Source organism: Gouania willdenowi, chromosome 4 (assembly GCF_900634775.1).
Source record: "Gouania willdenowi chromosome 4, fGouWil2.1, whole genome shotgun sequence".
Classification (NCBI taxonomy): Eukaryota; Metazoa; Chordata; class Actinopteri; order Blenniiformes; family Gobiesocidae; genus Gouania; species Gouania willdenowi.
In genome coordinates, this window is record NC_041047.1 from 6,169,580 (window position 1) to 6,190,473 (window position 20,894).

At 37.0% G+C, this 20,894-nt stretch overlaps 1 protein-coding gene across 3 annotated transcripts; it reads left to right on the top strand.

The window, feature by feature from the left end:
- Positions 1-205: 205 nt before the first annotated feature.
- On the top strand, positions 206-16,278 carry ttc14 (tetratricopeptide repeat domain 14). 3 transcript variants are annotated; one of them, XM_028445209.1, is made up of 12 exons: positions 206-735; positions 3,074-3,204; positions 5,290-5,489; positions 5,671-5,755; positions 7,065-7,194; positions 7,368-7,523; positions 9,287-9,358; positions 9,450-9,569; positions 10,166-10,288; positions 11,611-11,728; positions 12,423-12,507; positions 14,853-14,987. In XM_028445209.1, the coding sequence occupies exons 1-11, from the start codon at positions 602-604 to the stop codon at positions 12,492-12,494; spliced, it is 1,341 nt and encodes a 446-aa protein (XP_028301010.1). In that variant the 5' UTR covers positions 206-601; the 3' UTR covers positions 12,495-12,507; positions 14,853-14,987. The 3 variants fall into 3 exon arrangements, 2 of the variants coding, with proteins under 2 accessions (XP_028301010.1, XP_028301009.1); XM_028445208.1 differs by having other exon boundaries at positions 207-735; positions 12,401-12,507; positions 14,853-16,278; XR_003673947.1 differs by lacking the exon at positions 14,853-14,987 and having other exon boundaries at positions 11,611-12,102; positions 12,401-12,800.
- The last annotated feature ends 4,616 nt before the right edge of the window (positions 16,279-20,894 follow it).

The window sequence follows — 20,894 nt, forward strand, 5'->3', positions numbered from 1 at the left end:
TAAGTAAATACGGTATCCTATGAAAAATGTAGCTTATTTATTGTTTCCAATTTTAAAAGGTGTGACAAAACACCATAAAATAGTCCTGTTTTAATAAATTACAAGAAAATATAGTATTCTATTGAGCAATAGTACTGTTAATCCGGGGTGAATTTGACAGAAAACCAAAAGAAGTAATCAGCTTGTTGGAACCCTAGCCAATAGGGGGCAGCAGTAAGACTTAGCTTCCACACAACGCTGAAGAGGAAGAAGCGCGTGTTGCTAGAGTTGTTGTTAGCTTAGCATTCAAACGGTGACTTTAAAACCCCGTGGTGCGTAAACTTTGTTCACTTTAATTATACCCTCAAGCTTTCGTTCGTTTTAATGCATAATAATAACAACTGGAATCACTGAAAGGTTGTGATATTACTCGATAGCAAAGTGTAGAAGCTATTTAAATATGCTGCCAGACTTTTGCGTTAGCATGCTAGCTAGCGAATATTTACGAGAGAACGTCACGTATTTTGGCAATTTGTGAACCTACACGGTGTTGATCAATTGAGGGAATGGGTCCTAGACATGTAGGCGAGTGTCTGTGAGTGAGTGAAGTGACAGTAAAAGTATGGACAGGGACTTACTCAGACACTGTTTGCTTTATCACGGACCATCGCTGTTTAACACGCTGAAATGTGAGCAAACGGAGAACCCGGACTTCCAGGAGCTGCTGTCCGAACTGGACAAAGCGCTGCATGAAAGGTAACGTTTACACACGTTTTATATATAATATTCATTCTGTGTGGGCTTAAAATCGGGCGTTTTTTGATATTGTCGGTGCCTTATATGCTTACATAATTTACATATGGAAATGTGAGTAGTACTAATGTGGAAATTGTTCTATTCCACCTCTGTGGCTCACTCAAACATCCTTATTTGGCCCCTGAACTAAAATGAGTTTGACACTCTTGTGTTAGTAAGTACAAAACAAGCATTAAATGTTATTACGACATACTATATACGCTCCTGATCAAAATCTTAAGACCAGTTACAAATTTGCAAGATTTTACAGCGTTATTTTTCACAGCCACTAAAATAGCTCCAAAATAGCTCTTCTAAACTGTAGCTGTAAAGACATTTACAGGGTTTTCACTGCGCGTCATCAACCCGGAAGTCGCCATTTTGGAGATAAGCAGCCGGTTTACAAACGAGCAAATCCCGAATTTTGAGAGGAAATTGTGAACTATTGCAGTGTTTATAGGCCGCTGGAGTAGCAGAGTCTCGTACCAGCAGAGGAGACGTAATCGGTGTGATCAGAAGCAGCCGAGCGGGGCTAGCATCCAAGCTAAAAGCTAATCCTCAGAGAACGCTGCTTCCTTCCATCCTGCGTTCTAATGTCCACTCCCTGGAGAACATTTAGAGCGTGTATATTACATTTGAATAAAATCACTTTTTTTAAAAAATTTTTTACCATCCTCTCTCAAAATGTAAAGTTTAAAGAATTACTTGTTTACGAAATAATGAATTATACTTTAAGTGCTTTTCAATAAGAAAATATCTACACTAAAACACTTGGGTTTATTGAGAAATAAGCTCATCTTATCGTCAATTGTTAGAAATATAACTGATATGAATGAATTCCTACGAGGTGTTGGGTGTGTGCTTTGACATTTTTTTGCTTAGCCTTCGACACAGTTGTTAGTTTAGATTACGCTTACACAAAGCGCTGAGTCAGCATATTATTGTATCGTCTGTAAGGTGGTGCAATCTCAAAACTGTCCTTCAGCTGAGGCACAAGTGTCAAACTCAAGGCCCGGGGGCCAAATCCGGCCCTTTGAAGCATTCCAATTCGGCCCGCAGGAGAAAGTAAAAGTGACAGAAAAAACATGAAACTCCACAATATTAATATTTGGAGGGTCTCGCAGTTTTCCTGGTGCTTATATTGCATGATGGCAGTCATTGTTTAATTTTAAATTGTTGAAAAAAAACAAAAAAAAATCTTTACTTTTTCCTCAGTTATTACATATCATTTCCCGTAATTAAGTAGTAATTGGTCATCAAATCTAGGAAATTTAAATTGACGATCCTGTTGGGACTGATATTTATCACTTATATTGCTTGGATATTGTCGGTTTCTTACATATTTAGTATTTTATATATCCTTAGAATTGCAAACGAGGGCACAATAATGTTGAAATTACTAATTTTCCCTCATAAAATCTGTGGCCCGCGCTGTTCCATATTTGGTCCCTGAATCAAAATGAGTTTGACGCCCTGATTTACATAATATTATATTTTTTTTAACCTAAAAATATTTATGTAATTAGTTAATTTTTTCTCTCTCTCTCTCTCTCTCTCTCTCTCTCTCTCTCTCTCTCTCGCTCTCTCTCAAGTAGCCCCTGTAGTGCCATTGCATACCTCCATTTGAGAAACATTGGTTTAGATTACGCTTACACAAAGCGCTGAGTCATCATATTATTGTATTGTCTGTAGGGTGGTGCAGTCTCAAAACTGTCCTTCAGCTGAGGGAACCTTTCTCACAGATCAGACATCAGAGTCAGACCATCCATGTTCAACACACACACACATACAATCAAAAAACGCACACATCCCTTTTTGAGGCAGTGTGCTGGATCAAAATAGTCCAAAGATGCAATGAAAAAAAGGTCAGCACAACCGCGTGTTGTTTTTTTCATTGCCACACACACACGGACACACAGCTTAACAGCACAACGATAACACATGAGGATTGGTTGGCGTCCTTGTGTTTGTGGTAAGTTAACCAATCGAATGAAGTTCGGGGCATGGAGAAAAATGGAAGGTAAACAATGTCTCAGCACTCGGCTGCAGATCTCCACAAAGGCAACCGTGTCCAGCGCTGTCATTGCATTTGACTGTTTACACAAATAAGTAGAAACTATTTTTTTTATACAGTCGTTGCAGAGTTTTCTGTTTAGTAGCCAAGCATATATCTAAGACCCAGGGCTTAAGTCGCACCTTTGCTTTAGTCACCTCCTGGTTAATCTTCCTTTAACGAACTGAATGCATTTAGATTGAATGCAATGCATGCTTGTGAGAGGAACCATTGTTTTCTTTACAGCGGGTTTGGAGAACCAAACAACCCACTCGTTGAGCAGTTCATTGCCAGGAAGGCTGACATTCTGTTCAGTCCGGCATGGAAAACCGCCAAAGTAAAAGAGGGGGATGAAGAGCCAGAAGAGGAGGCTGCAGGTTTGGCAGATTTTCTCTAAAAAGCAGATGTGAAAAGAGAGTTTCCTGCATACTTGTTTGAATGGTGGCGTTATTAGGTAGCAATTGATATTGTTCTTTAAGATGTTTAAAGTAGGATAAATTGATGAGAATTAGGATTTAAGCTTAGATAAATTCTAGATGGATGTCCAAGAGCACCTCCCCCATTTACATTTTACAATGTTCAGTATCCATTACATTTTTTTAAATAATTGTCCAACCATTTCTTGGACCTCCTGGTGTTTCACAGAAAACGGACATACATTTTTTTTTCTGAAATGAAAAAAGCAATCTGTTTGTGTTTCATGTTATTATAAATCGATCAGGCCCCAATATGACATGCATATGCATTTTTGTAACAATATCACACATTTACATGCCATTTTCCCCCTGAACACGGGTGACTGAATTTCTAACAAGTATGGGGAAAAAAGGGACGGATATGTGAAAATTTGCTCGTAATTAGGACTTGGCGAACAAAATTCATATTTAGATATTTTTTCTCAAAATAGTGATATACAATATACATCTCGATAATTTTTAATTAGGCCCCCAAAAGTAAATGCAAAAAAATACGTAAAATTACTACAAAAACACAACTTAACAGAGAAATACACAAAAACCAACAAAAATACACAAAAAGAGAAAAAAATACACAATGGGACAACAGAAATACTTAAAACAACAAAAATACACAAAAAACAACAAAAATACATTGGACATCAGAATACACAAAATAGAAGAAAAAAAATAAACAATGGGACATTTATTATTATTGAGATTATTACACCAAAATATACTGAATGATTAAATCATCATCTTGATCTGGTTTAATTATAGGAAATCAGAGTTATTTATCAATCATAACTTTATGGAACTCATAAGATAAATGAAACAAGAATCAGCAGCAGTAAAAACACAAATGGAGTTATTTTTGCTTTTCATGTGCTTTTTTTTAGAAAATAATTTCATTTTAGGTGATGAAATAAATGATTTACATACAATAACAGTATGATAACATTAATAGAGTGATCCACATGCACTAATATATTCCACAAAATATCAGCTCATGAGCTTTTTGAGTCAGCAGCTATTGTAGCCTTTTTTAATGTGTATAATGTTGACGTATTCAAATGTATTTGTGTTTGTAAGGAACATGTTTACACTTAAAGTTGGGAATTGTTTTATTTATTTACAGTTTTTACTTATCGTGACGTTTATCGTTATTGTGATAAATACCAGAAATTATCGAGATAATTGTTTTAGTCTATATCGCCCATCCCTACTCCTAAAATGAATATTTTATTACAAAATAAGCTATAAAATAAACATATATCGACATAAGTGATATTGTAATGTTCTATATCGCCAAAAATCTTGAATGTTGATATATTGCGGAGCCTTACTCATAATCTCATTCAGATTTGTCTAACAGTGAGCATAGCCAAAAAACATTCTGCAGCGATTTCATCTTAACACTCCCATCTTCCGTAAGCAAATAAATATCAAATTAATAACAGTATTTGACTCTATCACCCTATTTAGCAGGTGTGGTACGATTTCGTGAAGTTTTATAGCCAGTAAAGTCATCTAAAAAAAGGAAAGATGATAGAATGGCAGACCTGGGTACACTGAATTAGAACTGAGGGAAATTTTGAAACAGAAAATCCCTACTTTTGCAAAATAATATTCCCTGTAGTTCTAATGCTAGCTGGTCTAATGAAAAAATGTTTTAATACAACACGCATTATCGATTTAAAAATTAAAAAAATAAATATATATATAAGGCGACCACGGCAAGCAATGTCATCTTCTGATCTTTATCGCCGAAGAAGACGGATGTAAAGTGTCCGTTGTGCCTCACTGTCTAAATAAATGATCTAAACAGTAATTTCTGAGTACTGACACCTCTTTATTTCAGTAAGTTTAATTATGTGTCAGCCACATAAGGATTTTATTACTTGGAGGGTGCTGTTTTTTGATTGTTTTAATAAATAAACAATAGATGCCATTGCATTGCTGTTTTCACTGTCTTGAACAAAGTCAAGTAGTAAATGTAACTTCCAGAGCCGTACGCCGTCATGCCACCGTTGGAGCTGTTCATGGAGGTTTCACAGGAGGAGAGGCGATCCATACTGTACAGAGATCTGGAGAAAGGAGACGTTGTTGTGGGAAGGATCAGCAACATCCGAGATTACGGCTTCTTTCTCAAGGTGGTCTGCATGGCAGGAGGTCTGAAGAGAGACATAGAGGATCTGGAGTTGTCGGTGAGTGAAGCAATAAGAAAAAAAGTGAATTACTTTACATGTTTTGGGATGTGATCAATATCCCTCCTTGTTTTTTTGTTATTTGCCTGATGTTTAAGGCAGTACTTTTGATAATCTTAGCTTGTGGTTTGTCAGTTTAAAGCCTGGTATTTCACGCTCACTCTGATTTCTCCTCCTCCAGGCTCTGTGTCACATCAGTGAAATTCCTTCTCATCGCAGCCACGATGACCCTCTGTCCTACTTTCAGATTAACGACTTGGTCAGAGGTTAGTGTCTCAAACAATAACAAGCAGGTTATCGTTTAACCCGCTGGCGTCGACGGACGCCCCGGCGCGTCCTGATCACATAATCGTTTTAAAGAGCCAATAGCGGAAAAGCACAGCATCCTTGGATCTCCGTTTCAAACAGTGTCGAAAGTGTGGATGTCAAACTACAAACCAGTTTTTAAATCATGTTGATAGGCCAAATAGAAGTAGACTTATGAGGGAAAATGTGCTGTGTGTTTTTTTTGTGACATTTTCTTGAGCCGTCAGTGCTCTGAGCAGGAACACACTGCAGAGCGCTTCTAAAACAAAAGCAAAAGTGTTGTGCAGCAAGTTCGAACAACACTGAAACGTCACATTATAGCTGTTTCCTATTGGTTGAGAAGAAGAATGCCATTGTCCAATCATTATGTCCACATATAGCGTGAATTTTGTTTTCAAGCGACAGGTAAGCAGAGACAAAGAAAGAGAGGGTGAGTTGAGAGATTTGAGATTATAGTGATTATTACTGTGATTTGACTGTTTAGTTAGTGTGTAGTGAGTGAGATTGGAGTGTAGTGTCTAATATATTTGTTCATTGTTTTATATCAACACAATGAGGCACAAATAATTTGCCTTTCTCTGTGTTTGTGATTCATACTTTTTGTAAATAGTTGTACAAAATCACCTGAGACATTGCTTCCATTTCACTGTAAATAAAAACTGTGTTTTTTGATTCATCTGTATATAAGTTTTTGAAATATATAGTTTAGATTTGCTATACAAGCAATAAAAATGATTCGTTAAAAATGTTTTTGACTTTTATAGTTAAAAAAAAAAAACTAACTTTTTCCCACTGGTTTTAGATCCACTGTGTTAATACAGTATGCCATATTAAATAAAATACTTCATAGTCATATTTGGGAGGTTCTCCTGAAAAAAATGATACCAAACAAGCATGGTTTATGGGTTTCCTTATATGAAATATCAAACACAATGAAAAAACAGCAAAAACGCCTTAGGCCCCAGAGGGTTAAATATATAAGTAAATATTATTATTGCATTAATGACTGGCTGATGGGATTTTTTCATCTCAGAAAAGTGTTCTTATCAAATTTTCCCAGTGCTCACTTAAAGATTCTATCAAAAACCCACTCCTTAAAGAACTGGGCGTTTTTTTTTCCATTTGGTGTTTTTTTAAAACTTAAATCAACTCCCACAAAACACAGGAAATTTTGTTTTTTTTAAAGACCCTTTAGCATCTCTGGCCTTTATTTTGTTGATGGATGAAGAACTCTTCTAACTCTTGCTTAATTTTTTTTTTTATTTTCAGCTGGAGTTAAAGACATTGACCGTTATGAGGAAAAAATTACTTTGTCCCTCCGTCCGGCCTCACTTTCCCACAGCTGGAAACACCTGAAACTGGGCGTCATCACCCGAGAAGAGCTGCCAGTACAATACAGGTAACAGCAGTAGGCAACTAAAGTATATCAATCTGCAAATCTCGTAGTAACACTAAGCTAAAGGATGCCAGATTAATCCATGTTGCTTGTATGATGGCGCCACCGCCATGCATCGCCCAAGATCTTGTTTCCGTCCGAGTAACTTTGATTTCCATATTTTTCCTTTCCTTTAGTCGCAGCATTAGCGCAGCCAGCAACACTGCAGAGACGTATGAATGCATTCTGGGAGGTTGTCATGGTTACCACAACCCCTGCGTTGTTGACTATCTCCTGGATAAATTAGGTGTCAGCGACACTCAGCCACCGTCAATGATGCGAGGTCTGCAGAGGTAAACCAGCTGACACATCCTTTATTTAGCTGCTGGAGTATGATGGCGTATTAGGGCCACATTAAAATAAGAAGAAATCTGAGCACTATAAATTATAGTTGTAATATTTTGAGGATGAAGTTATAGTTTTGTAAGAATAAAGTAGTATCTTAAAAAACTCGTAAATGGTACAGCGCCTAGAATTTCCTGTTGAAGTGAACGCAATGTAACATCGATAGCCCCTAAATCGACCACTTCAATCCAGTTCGCATTCTCCGGTGTGCGTAAGTCCTTTTCCTCTTATGCGCTTCTAACCCTGGAATTAGTGCAGCGCCCCGATAAAGTGAAACATTGGAATTCACTAGAAGTATGGACGTAGTTATATTTTAAGCCACACAGACTCATAATATTGCAGACGAGTCTCCCAGAAAGAATCGATCCAAAGCGACACTGACACGCTGTCACAGGGGTGGGGGGGGGTCACACAAGCACGCCAAAGGATTGACCATCAGCGTTTCTATTGTGTTCACATTTACTAGTTCTAGACAGGACAAAATGTGTTACATTTTATTTTATTTTTGTGTGTACCGTATTTTTCGGACTATAAGGCGCACCGGATTATAAGGCGCACTATCAATGAATGGGTCTGACTGGGTCTATTTTCATACATAAGGCGCACCGGACTATAAGGTGCACCGGTTTGTTATTATTATTATTATTATTATTATTAAGACGCATTAAGCGAAATAAAATAGTCAGATAAGTCAAACTTTATTCAACTCATTAACAATAACTCTCAACATTGTTCAGGTTTAACACATGAAATACAGAACAATACACTCACTTTTTCAGTTCAGTATGTTGAAGCACAGTAGTTAATTTCATACATAAGGCGCACCTGATTATAAGGCGCACTGTCAATTTTTGAGAAAGTTAAAGGATTTTAAGTGCGCCTTATAGTCCGAAAAATACGGTACTGTGTACTACTGCTGCTGCACGTTACAAACAATCAGTCTGACAGATGTCAGACTGATTAAACTATTTTAACACTGTGTACAACGTAAAGCCACAGTTTGTTCTCACTGCAAGAGTAAATAACAAGTGAAACATTAATGACAGATGATGACGATGTGATGTAATATGCACGGATGATGATGATGAAGCGCTGATCAAGGAGAGGGATTTTAACTGCGACTCGGGTAGAATGTGCCCGATCCTCACAGTGCATAAATCTGATCAAATCAACCTGTTACTGTATAATGTTTATCAACGAAGGCATTTCAAATTAAAAGTTTCATTTTTAATTTTAAACTGTTCCGCTGAACCTGGTTCCGCTGGAGATTTCTTCCTATAAAAAAAGAGGGAATTTTTTCTTCCCACTGTCACTAAATGCTTGTTCATGTGGATGTGGTTGGGTTCTTTTTTTCTTACTATGGACTTTATATTTTGTCCAGTGCTTTGAGATGACTTTGTTGTATTTTGCGCTATATAAATAAAGTTGTAATTGAAATTTCCATGGATTTCTAAATCTACTAAATGTTCAGCTATTGCACAATAACACACGTTTTAAATTTAATTCATACTATTATCCATACTATTAAATGTTTTTTAAAAAATTTGTGATTAAACAAAACCACATTCACAGAATCACATACAGTACGGCTGTGTTAGAAATGTCATACTAACACTTTTTTTGTATCTTCAGTTTGTTGTGATAAAATTTATTTGAAAAAAAGTTGTGTATTTAAGAGAGTGTTTATTTATTTATTTATTTTTTTCTGCAGTAAACTTTTCAAGGAGGAGGACTTTGCTGCTGCTATCAGGAAAAAACAGTCCACATCCTGGGCCTTAAAGTGGTAATACTGCATTTTTTAATGGGAAACCAGTGCATCATGTTTCTAAATAAACATTAATCCACACAAAACATTTTGTCTTCCTTCACCGCAGTGTCCGTGCAGGTGTGGACCATTTTAAACATGGCCGCCATGTGGAAGCAATGAATGAATACAACAAAGCCCTGGAAATTGACACTAATAATGTAGAAGCGCTGGTGGCACGAGGAGCGCTGTGAGTTTCCTGTTCTATGAAATTATTGTGAAATGTACTTTTATTGGTGAACAATTAGGTCGTTCTAGTTTCTGACCTGCACTGGTAAATCTCCTTGGGAATTCAAGCTTTGACATTTTGGGAATATTCAAAAATGTAAACTTTTCATGGGAATTATGTTCTGAAATTTACCAGAATTTGGGAGTAATAAACTGTATCATATTCATATGCAAACATTAGCATCAATTTAAAAATAATACAATTAAAGACATGTAACATTTTAACTAGGATTATAAAATTCCAGGAATTCTCAAAATTGGAAACTTTCTATGGGATTTAACTGGAAAATAGAAAGTTGGGTGTTTAATATATTTGGGAAAATATCACCATCCTAATTTCCAGTTCAGTCTGGTAGATAATTCATAAATAAGCTCAAATGTTGCTGTGGATTCCTACTGCTGTTTAAATCATGTGTTTAGGTCCATTTTAATCTATAAAGTGTCTCTAAGAGGGGATGTGCCTGTGCATGTAGACTATTTATGCTTATTTCCTTGCTTTTTTTTGTTAATAACTAACTAATTTCCTGTCACACTTTGTTTTTTTATTCCATTTCCTAGCTATGCTAACAAAGGCAGTATCATGAAGGCCATAACAGATTTTGAACTGGCTCTGGAGAACTCTCCAGATCACCGCAATGCCAAGAAGTACCTGTGCCAGACACTTGTGGAGAGAGGAAAACAGTAAGTCTTTGTTGGTACAGTAGCCAAGAACAATATTCCACCCACACAACTTTTTTCATTTTGTTACATTTTTACATAATTTTTTTCCGCATTAATTAGTTGAAAACTTTATTTAAGAGCAAGTGAGAGTGCTGTGCCTCAGCATCTGAATGTAAAAGAGCATTAGTTTGTCTGAACAGATTTGAATGTTCAATACACAATTTTATTTTGCAGTTTCTCTTATATTGACACTATCCTCTAAATCTATAAGTTAAGATTATTTGCTCACTTTATTTTATTGAATATCTTTTTTAGTTTTTTAAAAATAATATTTTTTTGGTAATAACAGACTAGAATTTGGTAAAGTACAAACCTCCATTGTATTTCTCCTTAATAGATGTAACTGTTTTAGGATAAACAATTTCTGAGCAATAATTTGATGATTCATTGTGTTGTTTACAAATTCACAAGATGCGATTTATCACCATTAATTACCATCAGATTTGCAAATAGTCTTTTTAATCGATTCATACCTCTAATTATTCATGGGGCTGGGATTTTAATAATTAATTAATTAATTACAGAAAAATAGAGCACTTTATTTTGCACTCCAAACAACACGGAACCTTATTTATTGCACAAGATTAATTTTGATTAATTAATTACTAGTTAATTATTTAGTCTCTAATTAATTAAAAATAAATGTAATCGAGTCCCAGCTATAGTTTTTCTTTTATTGCAGTGTACTGTCGCATCAAAACTTGAGGTCAACTTCTGCTCCACACAGTCCTCATTAACCTGTAGCTGGTTCACTGGGTTTTCTCGAATGCATTACTGACCTCAGCAAATGTTAAACAATTTGCCTAAACTTACTTTAAGGACAACAGGCTTACTTGCTGCCTAATATATCCCACCCAGGGATTAAATGTCGACCTGATAAAATAAACACAGATCAGGGTCCTCGCCAGCGCTTTTGAGCGTAGGGGCCCCCTACGGTGGGATTTTGATCCCCTACGGTGTGATGTCACATTTTTTCCATCCAGTACCGCATCTTGGAATCAGTCTTTTGAATAAAATATATTTCTTATCTATACAGTGTCTATTTGTCGAGGATTCATTATCACCCTTCACCAATTCAACAAATAACTTTTGGCTTTAAAGTAAGGCAGTAACAATAATTAAAAAAACAAAATAAATTTGGCCGTCAGAAGGTTATACATCTTGAAATTTTCCGGGTAGGAGGCCCCGGATCCCTACACCACTTTGAACCACACGATCCCCCTACGCTGTGGAAAAATCCCTGGTCAGAACCCTGAAGTTTATTTTATTGTTTGAATATTTAGGCTTGAAGGCCAAGAAAAGCTGGTAACAGCAGAAGGCTTGTACAGACGAGCTCTGTCGCTGGACGACTCCAACCCCGAGGCTAAGGAGGCACTTAACAAAATTACAGACACTATACAGGTGAGTTGGTCACCACACACACACACACACACACACACACACATACACTTATCATGATGTTGGAGGGCTGTTTATATTAAATGTTTAATGGTAGAAACAAACATAGTTTGCTGTAAAGGATAAAGTGCATGTGTATTTTTGTACCATATGTTTTTTTTTTGTTCCTGTAATGCTGATGAAGTGTTTTGTTGTCTCTGTGTGTGTTTGCGACCCTGGGACTCTGACCTCTGACCTTCCAACTGCCGGGACTTTGTCACCTGCCTTGTGGGTTTGTCTGTGAAATAAAACCGAAACTGTGACTACACAACACCTCGTACACCTGGCCCTCCTCCTCTGGGCACTGCTGTGTGCCGTCTCTCTCTGGTCCCAACACGGTAACATCTCGCCTGAATGCACATTGATTTTTATTTGCCACTTCTCCATCTGGTCCCATCTCGGCCGCACTGCTCTTGGATCATCCTACTTTTTGTGACTCAAACCTTTTTTCATTCCTCCTTTTGCTCTCAACGCTCCCTTTCAAATCTTCAATTTATCCTTGTCATACTTATACGCAAATCAAATGAATAAATGAATTAATGTAATTTTGTATTTTGCATGTTGGTTATTTATGGAACGTTATTCTGGGCCTTTGCTCTGACTGCTATGGTAACGCATTGTTTGATGATGGTAAAGAAATCCATTCGCCTCCGTGAAGAAGCGTTGGCGAAAGAGCCGGTCAAAGCTAAGAGCGGCGAGACCAGTGCTGAGAAATTACGTAAGATCTTAAAGGAAGAGAAAAGGTAAGTGGACATACTTTTTAAGATTTTAGCAGGTTTATCTTTCTTTCTGAATTAGAGTATCAAAGCCATTAAAGAATTCAAAGTAGTTAAACTTCAAACGGCTTATGCTTTAAATTCAAGCTGTCTAGACAAGGCATGTATCAGGGTTGGTGCAATTATTATTGTAATCGCATAATTGATCATTACACTGAACAAAAATATAAATGCAATACTTTTTTTGGCTCCCATTTTTCATGAGCTGAACTCAAAGATCTAAAACATTTTCTATATTCACAAAAGACCTATTTCTCTCAAATATTGTTCACAAATCTGTCTAAATCTATGTTAGTGAGCACTTTTCCTTTACAGAGATAATCCATCCATCCCAAGATGCTGATTAGGCAGCATGATTATTGCATAGTTGTGCCTTAGGGTGGCCACAATAAAAGACCACAATATGCTCAATGGGTGACATGGGTGTATGCTGGCCATTCTAGAACTGTGAGGTTTTCAGCTTCCTTGCAACATGGGGCCGTGCATTATCATGCTGCAACATGAGGTGATGGTTGCGGATGAGTGCCACAACAATGGACCTCAGGATCTTGTCACGGTATCTCTGTGCATTCAAAATGCCATCAATAAAATGCACCTGTGGTTGTTGTCCATAACATACGCCTGCTCATACCATAACCCCACCGCCACCATGAGTCACTCCATCCACAACGTTGACTTAAGCAAACTGCTCACCCACACGACGCCACACACTGTCTGCCATCTGCCCTGATCAGTGAAAACCGGTGAGGACGGTGAGCATGCAGATGTGCTTCCCTGAGACAGTTTGTGCAGAAATTCTTTGGTTATGCAAAGCGATTGTTGCAGCAGCTCATGGAGGTGAACATGCTGGACGTGGAGGTCCTGGGCTGCTGTGGTTACACATGGTTTGTGGTTGTGAGGCCGGTTGGATGTACAGTCCTGCTAAATTCTCTGAAACGGGTTTGGAGACGTCTTATGGTAGAGAAATGAACATTCAATTCAGCTGCAACAGCTCTGGTGGACATTCCTACAGTCAGCATGACAATTGTACATTCCCTCAGAACTAACGACATCTGTGACATTGTGCTGTGTGATTAAACTGAACATTTTTAGAGTGACCTTTTATTATGGCCAGCCTAAGACACACCTGTGCAATAGTCATGCTGTCTAATCAGCATCTTGATATGCCACACCTGTGAGGTGGGATGGATTATCTCTGTAAAGGAGAAGTGCTCACTAACACACATTTAGACACATTTGTGAGAAATGGGTCTTTTGTGGATATAGAAAATGTTTTATAACTTGTTGCGTACATGTTGCGTTTATGTTTTTGTTCAGTATAATTACAATTATGGCATAAATTTTAGCTGATTTAGGACCCGTTATCATAAGAGATGCTAAAACAGTAGGAAGGTTAACATTTATTTAGTTATTTATTTCAGGCTCAGTAATTGTGATGAATTGTAATTGAACTTTAGTGATTGTAAAGTAATTGTAATTGACTTTCTGAGGATAAAAAATCGTAATTGGAAACAATGCTGGTCACTGTAATTGTAATTGAACATGGGTAATTGATAATGTAATTGTAACTAAAAAATGTAATTGACCCCAACCCTGGATACCATCTAAAACACTTAAGGCAGGGGTTCTTCAAAACTGGACTTGATCACCCTGGTCTGAAAAATAAAAAGTATTACTTGAAGCATATGGCATCCATATGAAATCTAATGATTGTTTAATGGCAGGTGTAATTGTATCAATTATTACACCTAAGGTAGAAAAATGACTTTTTGTACCACAAGAGACAGTGTGCTATAAGGAAGCTTCATGTAAATCACATGTGCCAAACTCATGGCCCCGGGGCTAAATCTGGCCCTTTGGAGCTCCCAAGTCGGCCCGCAGGATAAAATAAAAATTACAGACAAATCATGAATTATTGTGTAAATGAAACTCAAAACTCCTGGTGCTTATGTTAGATGATTGCAGTAATTTTAATGTTAAACTGTTTTACAAAATCATTCAATTATCCTTAAATTATTACACAATATTTCCCTTAATTGAATAGAAAATGGTTACAAAATCATTTAAATTGAAGTTCCTAATAGGACTGGTATATATCACTTATTGTTCGGATATGGTCGGTTTATTACATATTTTGTGTATATGTAGGAGTGCAAACTCGGGCTCAATAATGTTAAAATTACTCATTTTCCAGCATAAAATTTGTGGCACACTTGAGAACAAACTGCTCCTGAACTAAAATGAGTTTGACGCCCCTGATGTAAATATTTGTTTTGAAAAAGGAAAGGTAAAAAGCAAACATCTCTTTCCAGGATGAAGAAGAAACGCAAGAGATCTTCCTCTTCTTCTTCCACATCTTCCACTCGCTCCTCTTCCTCCCCCCATTCCCAGTCCTCTCGTAAGAGATCCAAAAAGAAAAAGAAAAAAGAAAGGAGATCTGAGCATGCAAGTAAGCGTCAGCGCCGGATCTCGTCGAGGGAAAGCAGGAAGGGCGAGGAGGGAAAATGTGAGAAAAGTAGGAAAGGGAGAGAGGAAGAGGAAGAGGATGATGAGGTGGAGTGGTTTCCTGCACCACCAAACACGTCCGCCACTTTCCTCAACAGCGGTGGGCCAGTGTTTGGTATGATGAATGAGGAGGGGGTGGATGGAAAGAGTGCAAAAGATAGGATATGTCAGCTTTACTCTTTGTCAGCTGCTTCAGAGGATGAAGACTCTGAGTCCTCCTATAGAGAGAACAAGAGAAGGGACAGAAAAGAAAGCAAGACGAGAAAATGTACCCTGGGACACAGCCCAGAGAGCCCAAGATGGAATAAAGACGGCGTGAATATGGGCAAGGAAAGGAAAATAGATGACGACTCGAAGAGAAGTGGCATTGACGAAAAGCAAAAGTTATCCCAGTCCGAGCAGTCCTGGAAAAATAATTTCACTGGTTCTGCTTCTAGACCTCCTGAAAATAGAACGAGACCTGACTCGTCTATAAGTAAAACCTTTGACGGCGGTAGGTACCAAATTAAAGAGTGGGAGGGCTTTCAGGCAGCAGGGCAGGTGACACCAGTCAAGCCAAGACCAGAGGAACAATGCAGCGCATCAATTCCCGGTAAAAGACCAGGGAACGCAGAAACCAACAACCCCAGACCTAAAAAAGAACTCCCTGCAAACCTGTTGGACATTTTCAACCAAATTGCTCAATTTGAAAAAGAAAAGGGTGGGAAGGCCAAAAAGTAACTGCTTAGTTCCTGGACCCTGAAACACATGCACAGTAACACAGCACTATTGTCATTGGCCACATTAGGTAATGTATATTCACATGTTTAAGCCTTTTCGTTAGTGTTGTGGAACAATACATTCACTTGGTATTTTGAAGCAGATGTGGTTATGAGGGAAACCACTCCGATAATAATATTTGTTAATACTACAATTTTCTTTTCCAGTGTTTGAACAGTATAGTACTTCCATCCTGGGTTATTGGAAATGTAAATTCTTAGTGGTTTTATTAATAATACGACCGGTTTCTTGACGTTTTGACAAGTTCTCATCTTTTATATAATGCCGTTTTTAATTTCTTGGCTAATGTGAAAACCAATGTTTGCCTTGTGCTTCCTGCTGTGCCAATCCATACACACATTTTATGGCTTGTTAAACTTCTCCATGCATTTTGTATCTGTATGTTCCTCTGGCTCTTCAAAAGATGCTTGATCCAGCTGTAGTCCTGTGTTGAATAAATTCCTCTAAATGATAGCATTGTTGTTGTTTTTTCGGTTAAAAACACGTTCGTCACTTTGGTTAAGTCTTAACTGTTTCTGAATAAAACCACAATAATTCCTTTTCATAAACTAAATATTGAGATGCACATCATGTTGCACATTTTATTTTCTAATATGCCATTATTGATCTATTTGGATATGGTAACACGGTAAAATTTGTATTTAATGTAGAAATCTACATCAAACATGAAGGCAATAGTGTAAGAAGGACAACAATGTTTTATGCCCCTTTATCGGCAACTATTGAGATCTAAAAGCAAAGCTACTAACAATCAATTTGAACCATTTTATTTATTTTTTTGCTTAAGAAAATTAAATAATTTAGGGCAGTGTTTAGTTGGTTGACCGTGATTAGATTAGAATTCCTTTTGTGTTTCCCTCGAATCAATAAAAATATATGATGTATTTTTCTGCAGGATGTTGATCCTGAACGTCAGTGGAAGCTGCAGTGTGCTTCCTTTTTGAAAGTCCAAATATCAGAAAGGTCTACAAGCATGTGTTGCGCTTCACTAATGTGTAACAAGATCCACATCAATATTCGAACAAAACAAATTTTGGTTGAGGTAAATGCTATTGTCGAATTTAGGCATTTTCAAAATAAAGTCACTATGCAACTGCCAAATGGATTCAAATATTCACTTTTTTAAGCAAAATTTTCAAGTTCTCAAGTTGGCATTAGCTCAACTTAATTATTACTACCGTCTTGGGAATAAAGATGTGGTATTTAGTATTTACACAATCCGGTATTCTGGAGGAATTGATTTTAAGTTGGTTGTTTGGCCAGTGTAGTAATCATCCCATTTTATCTAGGGTGGTTCCAATATTTTTAGTGTTTATATGGAGCCTGTCAAACATGCTGAGCTGGCATGGGTCCTGCTTGAGACTATCTTTCTTAATTACTTAATTATTGTGGTTTTCATATTAGGGCTAGGCGATAGATCGATATTCAAGATAGAGTTTTCTGTTTTGGTGATATAGAAAGTTACAATATTGCCTATATTGATATTGCTTATTTTGAATTAAAATACTTGTTTTAGAAAATAAGATTTATGTCGTATATTGCCATTTTGAGAAAAATATTGAAATATGAGTTTTGGTCGATATCGCCCAGCCCTACTTCATATCTCTTCTGTGTATACACTCGACTATGCAAAACTAAAACAGCACTAATATGGTTGAATAAGTACTTAAAGTTTGAATTTTATTCAAAGCCTCTAGTATATTTCTTCAAGTTTGGTCTCTTATCAAGTTGTATCCATTAACACATCAACTACATCAATAGGATTGTTAAAGATCGTTGACGCAGCCTTTGGCTTTACTTCATTGGACTCTCAAACTGCTCCCCAAATGTAATGCTTTACCATACATACAGTACGGTGCTCATCCCTCAACTTAGCGAAACGACCAAATTGGCCTAATGGCTTATTGGCGTTTTAAGCTACTTGGTGTCACTTACTTGATTTAATAACTGGACACACACCAGCAGTTCTACAACCAGACGTGTGTCACCCCCTGCTAAAGTAGCTTATTCTAGGCTTAGCCGCCAACCTCGAGCTTTCCTCCATCATTACGGGTCCCATCATCAACGATGCAATGGACTGATTATACACATCCCTGTCTATCTTGTTAGGGCAGAATAGGAGTAATATACAGGCAGATTCCTGATCCGGACTCTCCTGTCTCAGATTCTCGACGACTTAATCACTATAAATACTTTGCTGCACGAGATATTACTGTGCTTGCTTAGTGGGATATTAGTTCAATGAAGAGACATTGAGGAGGAGGTTTCAGGTTTAATAAGGATGCATCACTGAACACATGGATTATTCTGTCCTGAAAACTGAAGGGTGGGTATGAATGTTGGTGTGGTAGGAATTAGTATGAATGGGGTGAATTTATTTGCCCTATATATTAATCATACTTGCCTGACTTTGGGAAGATAGTGATGTAGCATAAAACATTGGTTTCCAAAGTGTTGTAAGCATTAATCAGTATTAGTTTAGAGCACGTGTAATCCAGTTGTAGATATCTCAAATTCACCATGTTATTGAAGCTCTACAAGATTTTTAAAGGGTTGGATGTTTCTTTTTTTTGTTATGAATGCTGTCATTTTTAATTACAAACTGAAAATAACTCAGTTTTTCCACAAATCTTGCAATTTCTTACAAACAATTACACACAATTCCTCTTTTTTTAAGTGAATTGAACTGATATTGAAAACAAGGGCACAATTATGTAAAGATGTTGCTTTTTTCCCCCCCCCCACCTAAAATCTGTGGCCCACTTGAGATCAAACGGGTCCATATGTGGCCCCTGAACTAAAATGAGTTTGACACCCCTGCCTTATCACATTCAGGTGTTTTGAAGTAAGGAGATATTGAACACAAGCAGGAAAGTGACCAAGAACTAAAAAAAAAAAACCCATTGTGAATCTTATTAGTGCCAATATTCTCTAATGCAAAACCTTTGTATTTATTTTAATAAACATGCATCCTCTTCCTAAATGTTTGACCAAAAATCCTTCTCCTCTTTATTGGCAAATAAAGTACTCGATCAAACCTACAGTATGTTCTACCAGGGTGAACTGCAAACACAAGCACATTGGTATTATACATTATGTGCACTGTCATAGATTAATAAAGTGTTGCTTATGCATGTGCACGACCCAACCCTGAGAAAAACAATCATCTCTGCTGCAGTATTTACAGTTTTCCACTGGAGGGCAGTAAAAGACTGCTTTTTTTAAGAGTATTGGTGTCTTGACTTCTTTATTTCTGCTCATTCCCTGGTTGCCATTGATAGATAAAACCTAATTCCTCTCTGGGACATGAAAAAAGCCTGAAACCATATGCTTTATAATGACAATTTACCAAAGTTGAAATGCATTTAGGAAAACCAACATTAGGAGTGTATATTCTCATAAAAAGGTTGGATCCATTAAATGGTTGTTTATCCCCATTTATATTTTTATATACAGTCCATATTTTCTAAATCTTTAAAATGAAGTAGTATTCTTTCTAGGCTTTTTTAGTTTCCAAACAGCCTAAAACAATAAAGTAACCAAGCATTGACTGTATTATTATCAAAGGGTAAAAGACTAAAGCTGAGGTTTTCTGAAATGTTCATAAAGAGTCAAACAACAGGCTGGCTTTACTCACTTAATTATAATGAAGAAAGGTTGGGAACATCCTGAGAAAATTTGCTATTCCATGTGGGTGGGACGAAAGCTAAGTTTACGATAATGGGCTTGCAATAACAATCCGATATAATATTGCAGTTGGTAAAATAATGTTTTATTAAACTTCAACTCTAGACATTCTTACATATTTGCTCTGGGTGTTTTCAACGCAATAGGAATATCTATATATATATATATAAAGAAAAGCAAACCAAAACCATCTGGTGTGTAGTAAATGATGTGTATTTTTACCTCCACCAAGGAGATCATATGTTCACCAACATTTATTTATTTGTTAGCAGAACTAAAAGTATTGAATGGATTTAAACAAAATTTTAACCAAAGATAGAATTTATGCCATGGAAAATTGCATAAAATCTTGGGTGGAAAAATCCCTATCTCCTATCATTGTCCAAATTTAAAACATTCATATCTGGGACCATAGTTGACAGGTTTTTATGACATTTCACTTTGTTGTGATTGGTTCCTCAAGAATCCCAACAAGTTTTGTCGGAAGGATTACACATTTCATCATTTATTATTATTATTTTTAATGGGTTGCCAATACATTTGGACCTCCTCCACTATTATTAAGATAGAAATCCTGATCCTGGTATGTCGAGATTTGGCACTTAGCAGATATTTGTCCTCTGAGTGCTGTTGTTGTTCATCTGATCTTGCCCCCTCTCGTGATACCACTTCTAACCTCTACATTACATCTTGCAACATTTTAATGTGTAATATATCATCTCTTTAATAATTGACTTAAGGCAAACATTCATTTATTTAAGGGCTTGGATTAATTTGACTGTAGTGATGCTGTACTAGGAGAGATCATTATCATACCAATTTTAATCAGAACAAAACCATTAAACCCACACCCCTCCAGCCCAATGAAGGGCATCACATGTTCTTAAGTTCCATTTCCAAACTACCTACTTTAAAAAACAACCACAAAGATGTCATTTCTAAGACTTTTAGTTGCGAGTAGGTTGATTGATGAAAAGACTGACTTTTTTTTTTTTTTTTTCAAGAGCTGAAACAGCAACAGTTTTCTGCAATCTTGGAGGACATCATTTCTTTAGTAGGGTTCGTCCTGTTTGAATAGGCCTAGGATAGAAAAGGAAGAGAGAAAGAAAAGGGAAATGGGTTTTTAAGGGAAAGAGGACTGATGTGACTACTGGAAGGAAAAAAGAATAGGAGGACCTTAAGTCCTTGACAGTCTCCTCATCGCTTCGGGAGGTCAGCAGCTGTCCTGCTTGACCGACTCTGACGAAGCTGCAGATTCATGAATCATCCTACTCTATTCTCCGCCTCCTCCTTTCCCACCTGGGCTCCTTTTGACAAAGAGAGGGGATTCCTCCTCTAGGCCCCTTTCTTCAGTACTGAGGCAATCAGACAGTTGAACACGC